The sequence below is a fragment of the Lissotriton helveticus genome, chromosome 7 (genome assembly GCF_964261635.1).
Source record: "Lissotriton helveticus chromosome 7, aLisHel1.1, whole genome shotgun sequence".
NCBI classification, from domain to species: domain Eukaryota; kingdom Metazoa; phylum Chordata; class Amphibia; order Caudata; family Salamandridae; genus Lissotriton; species Lissotriton helveticus.
Genome location: NC_136068.1, coordinates 397,402,687 through 397,414,813, shown reverse-complemented (window position 1 = coordinate 397,414,813; position 12,127 = coordinate 397,402,687). Strand labels below are relative to the sequence as shown.

The 12,127-nt window shown below is 41.7% G+C and overlaps 1 protein-coding gene across 5 annotated transcripts in view; it reads left to right on the top strand.

The window, feature by feature from the left end:
* The window catches only part of MTO1 (mitochondrial tRNA translation optimization 1), a 569,440-nt gene that overhangs the window by 99,918 nt on the left and 457,395 nt on the right, over positions 1-12,127 (top strand). For all 5 annotated transcript variants that reach the window (XM_078652253.1, XM_078652255.1, XM_078652254.1 and 2 more), the window contains 2 exons: positions 6,080-6,197; positions 6,321-6,610. In XM_078652253.1, the coding sequence (XP_078508379.1) occupies positions 6,080-6,197; positions 6,321-6,610 (408 nt within the window). The remainder of the gene's footprint in view (positions 1-6,079; positions 6,198-6,320; positions 6,611-12,127) is intronic.

The window sequence follows — 12,127 nt, the reverse complement described above, 5'->3', positions numbered from 1 at the left end:
ATACTTGTATCCTCTGTAGCTTTCATTGCATAATTTTCCAGCGTTTTCATAGTGGTGCTCCCTTTTCTCTAGCCTCCCTTTTTTCCCTAGACATAATCTAGCTGCACCGCTCTGCTCTTTCCTCTTACACATTCTTCTTGTATTTCATGGTCTTCTCATCTCCTTTTCACTGCTTTTCTCCTATTTTCCCAAGTATTGTTATTCCCTTCCTCTTTGTCCTATCTGCCCTGCTTTTTACTCTTTGTTTTCTTTTCTAAAGATACATTATGTATATACCACTGTGCTTTCATAAGTAATAGTACTCCTGATGTCCTCTTATGTATTTTCAAATGATTCTTTTTGTAGCACCTTGTATTTGTTTATTGCTTTGGTGTAAGCACTGCAGTAGTTCAATAAAAGCCAACATCATGAATACTTTAAATGTTCATTCACAGATTGGTTGATAAATGTGTAAATCTCCCCTGATCTATCTTGTACCCGCATCGAAAGCTTCACACCGTTTTCCTACCAAACCGTTGCGTGTCCATTGTTGCCACCTTTGATCTCTTTTCAGCCTTTATTACAGTCTTTAATGCGGTTAGTCCAGTTTAGGCATAGCTAGTGTTTCTTTCCCCATATTATCATAATATCATGCAGACTTTGTGTTCTCTGTCCTGGTGCTCTTGTATTCCAATTTAGTTTTTTAAATTAAGTTTTGCCTGTGATAACAGAATAAATAATAAAAGTCGAGCAGTAAGTCCTCATACACCCACCCATCATAGATGGCAGATCAAATGGACAACACAGGTCACACATTCAATTGTGGTCAATCAGTGCCTTAGTGCTCATCAGATTCAGCACCTGCAACATATTATAGCGGTACAGAGCCCATACATACCGGGGGCAGGATGATTCAGGGAGATTTTTTTTTTATTATAGCTCAAATTATTTGCTGCAGTATGTAATCTCCAACATCCATTGTTTCGTCATTGCGACACATCCCTGCCCCCTTCATGTGACCCACCCCTACCCCCATCACTTACTATCAATCGTTTGGCTAGGAGCAAGGCAAGGGATGTAAATTGACAGTGAGAATAGGGAATCCTCTGCACCCAACCCAGCAGGCCTACCAATGCAGATGTTTGTCAAGGAACCACTGTAATTTCTTGGAGACTATCAAACACTTGTCACCAGAACTGATAAATCCACGAACAGCTTTGTACCAGAACTGATAAATCCATGAACAGCTCGAGGCTTGCCCGCATAGGGCACACCTTGAGTCTTCCTCAGTCCCCACTTATGCAGTGTTGGTGGAGTGTAATATACCATGTTAACGTACTATAGTGGATTAATTGTAGTCGACTGCTGAGCAGAAGATCTGTTTGTGCACAGCAATACTCCCAAATGTCATCTTTCAACTGGTCTAGATCCGTCTCCCATCCTTCTCTTGCAAAGCTATCCCTGGTAGGCCTATCAGCTTGTGCTGCCCTTTATTGCAGTGTGATGAGCTTTTTGGTGGTTCCATTGCTCACTGTGATTTCTATTGGTTTGAAACTGTCAGGCTCTCATGGAAAATTTGGCTGCAGTTTTTTACTCATCGATTTTAGTCAAAGTATAGGAGACTATTAAGAGGGGTAACAGTCAATTTTCTCAGGAGGTCATTCATGGTTAGAAATTCACCTTGTGGGTATAAATCATCCCCATGTTGTGATGTGAAGTCTCTGAATTTGAGACTGTGTTACCTGTTCAAATGTTGCAGGAAGTGGTGGATGGGCATGCGGTGGGCATGCAGAGTACATAATATTTTGAGTTTTCCTTTATTCTGAGGCTCTCCCACTCCATAGTTGTACAAATCTCTATTTGTATTTCTATGCTCACATTATTCAATCACAAACATAATGCGGTTGTTAAGGTAGTAGGATCTGTAATATCTTTCTCGATAAAGATGTGAGATGATTATTATGGGGCAAAAATGTGCATGTTGGGCTTGGGCGCATTGACAATATAGCTCCATATTAGTAGCGGTAAATCCACCTCTATGATAGGATTATTGCACGGTGTCCCAAACTGTTCAAATTATTTTCCCGGCCCAGGTAAGTCTAACTAGAAGGGAGGTTAGTGTTTTGAAGAAACATCCTCTCAGCCACATGGGAATGTTTAAAAAGTAGTAAAGGAACTTCAGGAGGATTACCATTTTTACGAGCCTGATCCTACCAGCCATCGTTAATGGGAGCTTTAGCCATCAGTTTATTTGATCTTCTAATGCAGTAATCACCCTGCCATAGTTCACGGATATGATTTCCTTCATATTTAGGCTTATCCATATCCCAAGGTATTTGATGAGGGCATCACAACACTCCAAAAGATATTCAGTGTCAAATGTAGATGTTAACCTCATTAGAGGGACTAAGGCAGGCTTCTGACAGTTTATGGTTAGTCCAGACAGACCACCAAATCTGATAAACTCTTGTTAGACAGGATCGAGGTTTGTCTGCGGATCTCTAACATAATGTCATCTGGATACATAGATATTAGGAGGGGATCTGTCCTGACAACTCCATGCGCACTGTGTGTAATGTTGTCTGAGTTAAGCCCCCATAGGGCTCCACAGTACGCACAAATAGTTGGGGGGACAGGGTACAACCCTGTCTAGTTCCTTGTGCGATAAGGATCGGCAAAGAGAGCCCTTTGTTCATTTATTGGCTAGCCGTCTGAAAACCATATTCAAGTTTAACCAGGGTAAAAAACAATGGGAGTACTCCCAAGCCGCTGAAAGTCATCCTGAGAGAGCTCGACTCCAGCGAGTCAAATGCTTTTGTAGCATCTAATAGTATTGCAGCGGCTCGGGTTTTGATGTCAATTTGATGTAAAATGGCAAATATGGCCCTGAGGTTGTGCATAGTAGACCTCTATGGGACAATGCCCAGCTGATCTGGCAAAAACAGCATGGGGAGAAACAGTAACAGTTTGTTGGCGATGGCTTCAGCTAGTATTTTTATACCTCAATTTATAAGTGACAAATGCCGATTGGATTTACATTGATTGTCTGGTTTAGAGGGCTTAAGAAGCGTGATTATTATAGCCTCACCCATGGTCGGTGGCAGGTGTCCAATTTCCAGCGCCTTTCCATACACCACCAGTTATCAATAAGTATGTATATGAATTGTACATTTTGACCAGAAAGCCGTTAGAGCCAGGCACATTGACATTGGGCAGCCTCGGATGGATTCTTTTATTTTATCAATCGTGAGTGGGAGAGACAGAAATTTGCGTTGAGCTGCACTTAGCCACACAAGTGTTTTACAAGTATGAATGTACTTGTGATGGGGTGCCCCCACATCTAGAGGCATAGAGGTCACTAGAAAAGTAGTGGAACACCTCTTGTATTTCTGCAGCCTTGTAATGTGTGTCCATCCTTGTGCATGATTTGAGGGATGTCATTCGTGTCTCAAGGTTTTCGAATAATGGCAGCTAGCGCTTTCTCGGGTCTCTAGTCCTCTGCATATGCGTGTACCTGTGCATATTTCCCTAGGTAATTGACCTCGCTTTTCCTGAGTTTGTCATATTCTGTACTACAGCGTTTTAGTTCTTCAATGTACTGGGTACCATCATTGCTTGTTATTTCCCCTCTAGCTCTTTTATCTTTGTTTCTAATGTTTTCATGTGTTGTTGTAGTGCCTGAAGTACCCCATGTTGTCTATGTAATGTTATGCAGATGTGTAGAATGCAAAATCACACGGGAGAGTATGCTGGCCTAGCCAAACAGTGCGTACACATTCTGTCTATCCAAACAGTGACCCCTTAGAACCACTTTGAAAGCCTCCCAAAGTATAGCCAGAGTGTTTTGTTACTGACCCTCTGTTTTCCATGAAATCGTTTTGTATGTTGCCCCTTATTTCATCCTGAAAACAGATATCCAGATGCACCCTCATCGACAGGTGCCATCGTCTTTTGCCCAGGGACACATTAAGCAATGTAATGTCAAGTGCCAGAGTGATCAGAGAGCATGCAAGCTTGGTGCATCACAGCCCTCATCCAGGAACTAACATCACCGGATGTGAGCCAATAATCTAATCTGAACCACATTTTGTAGACTGCTGAGTGAAATGTTCCTTCCCCTATACCAGGGTGTCTGTGTCACCAGACATCTACCAACATGTGATCACCAGTGATAGTAATGATGACTTCACTGGCAGCAGAGCGCTCCCTAGATGTAGCATACAATCTATTTATTGAGGGGCTTAGCGTAGTTAAAATCCCCGCCCCAGATAACTGACTTGGGTACCAGCTCCTTAATCTTCCCCATAGGGCACAAAAGATATCAGAGTCATCCATGTTTGGGCCATGCACATTCACCATGGTGACATGTTTGGAGTGAAACGCGTCCTGCATTATGACATTTGTGTTGTTACTTACTGTACGGATCAGGCAGCATGGAGTACCCTGCCTGACGAAGATTGCTACCCCGTAGCATAGTTTGAATGTGGTGACATGACACATAGGGGCAGATGTATCAACATCCGTGTTTGCGATTCTCAAATAGTGATTTTTTGAGAATCGCTATTTGAGAATTGCAAAATGAGATGTTTGTAATAAATCACAATTTTTTTGTGATTTCTTAGTTTTCCTTAATTGCGATTCGCAAATTGCAAAATCGCAATTAAGGAATACTTTCCCATTCATTTCTATGGGCCAGGAGAGCCCATAGGAATGAATGGGAAGTTATTCTCAATTTGCGATTCGCAATTTGAGAATCGCAAATTGAGAATAATTTCAAGGGTGCAAGGGTGTCATAAGACACCCTGATGCACCCCTGAAATTTACATGTGTGCCACATGGCACCTTCACAAATGGCAAAAAGTGCATTTGTGAAAGAAATCGCAAATTGAGAATAATTTCAAGGGTGCAAGGGTGTCATAAGGACACCCTGATGCACCCCTGAAATTTACATGTGTGCCACATGGCACCTTCACAAATGGCAAAAAGTGCATTTGTGAAAGAAATCGCAAATTACCACCAACTTCAAGTTGGTGGTAATTTGCGATTTCTTCATTAGAAATCGCACTACTTGGGTGCTTCATACATAGCATTTAAGGAATCGCAATTTGCGATTCCTTAAATGCTGATGCAAAATTAAGGCATCGCAAATTTTGCAATTCCTTATTTTTGCGATGCGATTTCAATCCTACATCGCATTTTCCATTTTTTTAGTCACAAACGCTGCTTTTTTTGCGAATCGCAGTGCTTGCAAATAAAAAACAGATGATACATATGCCCCATAGTGCTTCCCATTTCTGTAATACACCCGTCGACTTGAGGCTGGAGGTGCGTTTTTTGTAAAAATACAACATCTACATTCTGTGGTGCAGGTATGCATGCACCATCATCATCTTTCTGAGGTTATTTAGCCCTTGTACATTCCATGTAAGAACTTTGCAGGGTCTATCCCACAGCTCCTTTCTTTGTTCATCGATCTTGTGGTGGCTGTTTTCCTACCCCGATCATTGCGGATGGGTTGATGCCACCTCTGCGGTCCCGGCCCAGCCAGCCTCATCTGCAGCACTGCCATGCTGTGCATCACGCGGTTGGCCCTCGTGGCCCAAATGAGTCTCTTCCGTACCACCCCACTCCTTGGTGCTGATTACCTCTATTTACCCCCCACCCCTTCCCCCCTTGGGTTGCCCATATTTATCACAAACATGTCCTCACAACCCTTAAATCTGCTATTGTTGCACAAGATCCAGTTCACGTAAACTCCTGTTCTTTCATTTAAATACCTTCGCTTTGATCTAAAAGGTGCTACTAACCTGAGCATGTTCATGAAAATTCACCTCCTTGAACAAAGTCCCTCATTCTCCCGTTCGCAAGGTCAGTATCCCGTTGGGTGTAACGTAAACCCTTCATGGACTTAAATGTGTAATGTTTGGTATAACTCATGTTATTGTCTTTAAGGTTATGCATTCATCCTTCTGTCATAAAAGCTCCTCAAACAAATGCAAGCAGAAATCTGTCTTCCTGTGTGAGAGGCAAGGGTGTTAGTGTGCCAGATGCACTTCATCTGATAGTGGTTGGTGTAACTTTTGAAATGTATTCTCTATAGAAAGAAATCCTGAGCATCCCGAATCTCAAAGTTCAAGAAGGCTCTGTAGAGGATCTTCTCATTTCCGAACCAGAACCACAGCTTCCAGGAAAATACAGAGTCACAGGAGTCATTCTGGGTATGCCTTAAACCACTTTCTGTGCTGTGACCTTTTTTTTGCTTTTCTGTGAGCTTGCCTCTTGAATCAAAGTATCTTTTTGGAAAGTTATAGTACAGTGTGATATTGTTTTTCATGATACAGCTGACGGAAGCCTCATTGAAGCGGGCAGCGTGGTCCTGACTAATGGCACTTTTCTTCGTGGGATGGTTGGAATCGGCCTGGCACAACACCCGGCTGGACGTATGGGAGAACAGCCCTCACTTGGACTGGCTCATACCCTGGAGAACTTAGGATTCACTGTGGGGAGACTAAAAACTGGGACCCCACCGCGCATTGCTAAGGACTCTATAGACTTTAGTGTCCTGGAAAGGCACACTGCTGACAACCCCCCAGTTCCATTCAGTTTCCTGAGCGACTCGGTGTGGATTCAGGTAGGAGACATTGCTGAAAAGCACTTATTTCGATAGTTGTAAGTCTACATATAAGGTGAACCTGTGAGGATGTCAACAATGACACATCTTGTAAGAAAAGCAAGGTGGAATCTGTGGGTGGGTGTTGAAATTGCAGAAAATACAATTGTTGAAATCTGTGGTTTTAGACTTTGTAGTGGGCTACTTAACCAGTTGTGATAGAGTGTGACTGGATGCACGGATTGATGAGTGGTCACTTGGAGCAGTGGGTCCTGTGTGTGAGGGCAATTGCACAAAAAACAGGCATTTAGTGTGCACTGGTGCAGATGTTCCTACATGTGAGAGAACAGTGGCACAGAGGTTCCAGTATTTAGGGAACAGTGGCAGCATGTGTTCTTTGTGTGGAGAGCGAAGCAGTGGTTCAGACGCTTCCTTTGTGAAAAAAAAACATTTGTAAAGGGGATCTTTTTGGTTATGGGGCATTGAAAGGGGTCTTGTGTGGAACAGGAAGAGGCTTAGAATCCTCTGTGGGAGGGTGCAAAAGAACAGGGATTTTGAGAGTAGGAGCATTGGCACAGGATTCTGCGCATGAGGGCGTGAAGTAGAGGGTCCTGTTTATGGGAGGGAGAAGTGGCCTCTAGTATAGGTGAAAGCATTGGGGTTTCCTGAAAAATGTGACTAACTGTGTTGCATCTGCCCAGCTGTGAGAATTCAATCCCCTTCTCAGCCCCCTTTATAAAATCCTCCATTATAACTACTTTAAGGTTCCCAACAAATGATTTGTTCTCAAATTGTATTGGCAGATGTGAAAACACACTTTTGTTTTTTTTTGTTTTGGTAAGTGACAAAAGCACAGTGTGTCGCATGTATACCATACCCTCCAACTTCGTTAATAGGTGTAAAAACCACAAAAGGAAATTAAACTGATGTAATTGCCGCATTCAGTTTCACATTGTGAGACCTAAAATTAAATTTTTATAGGATTTTTTAAGCTACACACAATTTTCTCATTGTGTAGAATACCAAAAACCAAACCAAAAAGAGAAGCGTAGAGGTACTGACAGAATCACCCTCCAGAGCAGGACTTGTATAACCAAAAAGATTCTATCAAAAAAGTGAATAGGTGATGGTTTTTATAATTTTTAATTTTTAACTATTTCAGAAGTGGTACTAGGCTCTCTCTTAAGCATGGAAAGATGGGAGCACAATGTGCTTGTTAAAATACCCCTCACACACTAAAAAACCGTTAGTGTCATGCTTCATCATAGGGGTCTTCCCGCCCCTATAACGGGACGGGGCGTGCTACGACCAGACGGACTACGCGGGAGCACTTAAATTGTGACAGAGGCTATGTGTGGGTGCGTGGGTATCAGTGAAAGTGTAGGGAGCTAACACTAGTGAGTGTGAAAAAAGTGAAAAAAGATTAAAAATTCCCTGGCTTAGTAGAAAAAAATAATTGTATTAACTTCTCTAGCTGGGAACGTTAAGAAGGGGTTGTGTGGTAGAGCATTAGCTGCTACCTAGTCGACATGTTTCGTAAGCAGTCCCCTACTGCTTACTCATCAGGACCAAATAGCGATCCCTACTTGTTAATACTCAGTTCTATGAAGTTGTGCCTACTGTCCTACAAACAAATCAGCAAAAATAAGCTGGCTGTTTGGGCTTCGGGGCATGAGTTGGCCCAGGTGAAGCAAAAAAATAATGCAATAGGTATGAAAAAATGAAAAAATGACCAATGTGGTCTTTATCTCAATAATTGTCATAGCCCCATGAGTTAGCAGGCGAGGGGTATTCTGCGCAGTTTAATGTCTGCCAGAAAAAGAAATCATTGTTCCTACCCCCGTGCTCCTCCGGAACAATGATTTCTTTTTCTGGCAGACATTAAACTGCGCAGAATACCCCTCGCCTGCTAACTCATGGGGCTATGACAATTATTGAGATAAAGACCACATTGGTCATTTTTTCATACCTATTGCATTATTTTTTTGCTTCACCTGGGCCAACTCATGCCCCGAAGCCCAAACAGCCAGCTTATTTTTGCTGATTTGTTTGTAGGACAGTAGGCACAACTTCATAGAACTGAGTATTAACAAGTAGGGATCGCTATTTGGTCCTGATGAGTAAGCAGTAGGGGACTGCTTACGAAACATGTCGACTAGGTAGCAGCTAATGCTCTACCACACAACCCCTTCTTAACGTTCCCAGCTAGAGAAGTTAATAAAATTATTTTTTTCTACTAAGCCAGGGAATTTTTAATCTTTTTTCACTTTTTTCACACTCACTAGTGTTAGGTCCCTACACTTTCACTGATACCCATGCACCCACACATAGCCTCTGTCACAATTTAAGTGCTCCCGCGTAGTCCGTCTGGTCGTAGCACGCCCCGTCCCGTTATAGGGGCGGGAAGACCCCTATGATGAAGCATGACACTAACGTTTTTTTAGTGTGTGAGGGGTATTTTAACAAGCACATTGTGCTCCCATCTTTCCATGCTTAAGAGAGAGCCTAGTACCACTTCTGAAATAGTTAAAAATTAAAAATTATAAAAACCATCACCTATTCACTTTTTTGATAGAATCTTTTTGGTTATACGAATACCAAAAACCACCTTCTAGCCTACGTATTCATATGTATAACAATTTAACGATCTTCTTCAAATCATATTCCCAAAATATGTACTGGGTCATGAAGGCCTGCTTCAGCTGGAACGAAGTGTGATGAAACGTGTTGGCTGACTGGTGGTGAACTTGTATTGAAGGCGTTTCATAATGTAATATACAAGGTCAGAGGTACCCCTTAAAAAATCATTTGCATGGTCTGGGAGAAATCAAAATGCAATAATATATAAAGAACCTCCCACTCAACCAACAATTATTTTCTCAATGGCTAAATATAGCTCATACGGGCTATCCCTTTGTGGTAGATATGACTAAAGACAGCAACAGTTCATTAGTTCATATTTTTTATTTATCTTGTTGATCTTCTGTTGTGATTTTATTTTACTAGTTATAAACAATTTTTTCCATTTTGAATTTTTTTAAATTTAGAAATCTTTCTGTGTTCTTATATACAGTGCAAAACATGCATAATTAAAAAAAAGTATAAGCAATGTTCTTAAAATGTACAGTTAAAGCATAATTGTGCAATATTAAACATACATTTTGTTATGTTAAAGTTCACCCGCTTCCATAGTCATAAGTGAACTAACCTCACAGTCACCTCATCCCAATCATACACATTCACACATCACAATCATAAATTTCCAGCTTGAATGGCTTTCGCAAATGAACTCATGGGGAGAATCCTTCTTTATTTTCCACGGTTTTAGTGCCAGCTGGAAAATGATCAGGTCAACGAACGTTTCAGTGTATTATTGAATTTGAGTCCACCTTCATCAGGACCACACCATTTCATTAGATTAGAGCAGCTGAGGTTGTAAGGGGGAGTCTAAAAATACAAAGGAATCAAAATCAGTTTAAAGTGCCATATCAACATTTCTTTTAAGTATTTAAAAGCGACTACTGCTCTATCAAGGAAGTAAATAGAAGTGTAAAGAAAGACGGAGTCATGCTTAGCATGCCACCACCCTGTGCAAAATAGAAGAATAGGAAAAAAAAGGGAAATAAATGCCCAAAGTTTGGAAGAGTAGCAGTTTTGAGAGTGGAGTTATGCACTTACTTTATATGCATTTGGATTTGTAAATGTCATCAATACTTAGCTGCGAACAGCAGTGGGAGTGAAAAAGTAAAAACTACACTATCGGCTGATAGGAACTGTGAATAAAGAGTGCATGAGTAGCCATACGTCCTGAAAAACATGGCAGGAATTTTCGGCCTGAGCTACTCTACAGAAGAGATCGACGCCATACTAGCTAACCCACCGCTCCGAGCTGAAGGGAATCTGACTCAAACTCTAGCCAATACAAGTGAATGGGATGAACTTACGGATTTGAAAAAAGAACAAGTAAGAACAATGGTCCATGGAATCATCATGACCGAATATCTGAGAGCAAATGCAGCTCCCCGAGGACTCTGGGTAACAAACTCGCCACGCATTTTTCTGAAAGACTTGGCTTTCCGAAAGGACTGGTCTGCAATATCCTGGAAATGTACTCGTGACTATTTAGTCCTAATTATAAAAACAGCGAGCAGACTTAAAGATGAGCTAACAATCAAAATTCGAATATTAGAAACTCAACTGAACAACATGGTCCATATAACAACTTACAAAACATCACTGGATCAAATAAACAAAGAAATGAGTGAAATGGAAGAATTTCTAACACAATCAAAGATGCAAAAATTGGAAAAAGAACTAAAGAAATTTTCTTTGAAAAAAATTAATCCTTACAGCAGTAAAGACTATAAAACCACTGACAACTCATCTAACTACGGCTCAAACAGCAGCATATCTGGAGATGGCAGTGACTCTGGTGGAGACGATCAACAAAATATAAATAGAAGAGGAAATTACAACCGGAGAGGCAACCGTAGAGGACGAAATATGTGGCCACAACAACAAATGGGTCCACCAACCTTCCAGCCATACCATCCAAATTTCCAGGGATGGATGAACCCTTATTTTCCTGGCCCCCCGATGATGAACCCACAACAATACCAACCAAGAAATGGACAGAATTACAATCAGCGAGTTCCTTTTTTAGGGGGAGGCCGTGCCCCACAGAACCAACGACGGAGAGGAGTGACATGGTCAGACCAAACACGCCAATATCAAACCAGGAGCGTGACAAAAGCAAAAGCGGGCCCGAGTACAGCACCCTCGTCGTAAATCTGTCAGATAGGATCCTATCAAAGGATGGGACAACTGTCCTAAACAAAGGGTTAGGCTTTGTCCCGACACCAACAGTTGACATCTTTAGAACAAAATGTGAGGTTTCGGAATTTTGCCGGAAATTAAAACTGAAGGCCTTCTTCTCCGACCGGACTCCGCCACCTACAGAGGGAGACACTCAATTGCGTGTAAAATCCAAATTCTGCCCACTAAATTCCCAGGTACCAATAGAGATTGGGACATTCGAACAAGCCGTGATGAAAGAACTGGACACACTGAAAAAAGATCCCACGAGAACTTTTCAGAATATGACAAGACCAGAACGTCAAGCATTGAATAATCTGAAGAATGACGAAACAATCGTGATAAAACCAGCGGACAAAGGGGGTGGAATAGTCCTGCTGAGCAAAGCCAGTTACCAACAACAATGCCTTGACCTCCTTTCGGACAACCGATTCTATGAGGTAATAACAACAGATCCAACCCCCAGATTACAACGAACAATTGGTTTGATGATAGAGGAAGCGGAAGTAAACAACTGGATTACAAAGAAAGAAGGAGAATTCCTTATGACAAAAACACCAAGGACACCGTATTTTTATTCCCTTCCAAAAATCCATAAAGCCCGCCAACCTCCACCAGGCAGACCCATTGTCTCTGGCATTGGGTCTGTCCTGGAACCTTTATCACAATTCGCGGATGAATATCTGAAACCAATGGTACAACGTACTCCTACATACCTAAAAG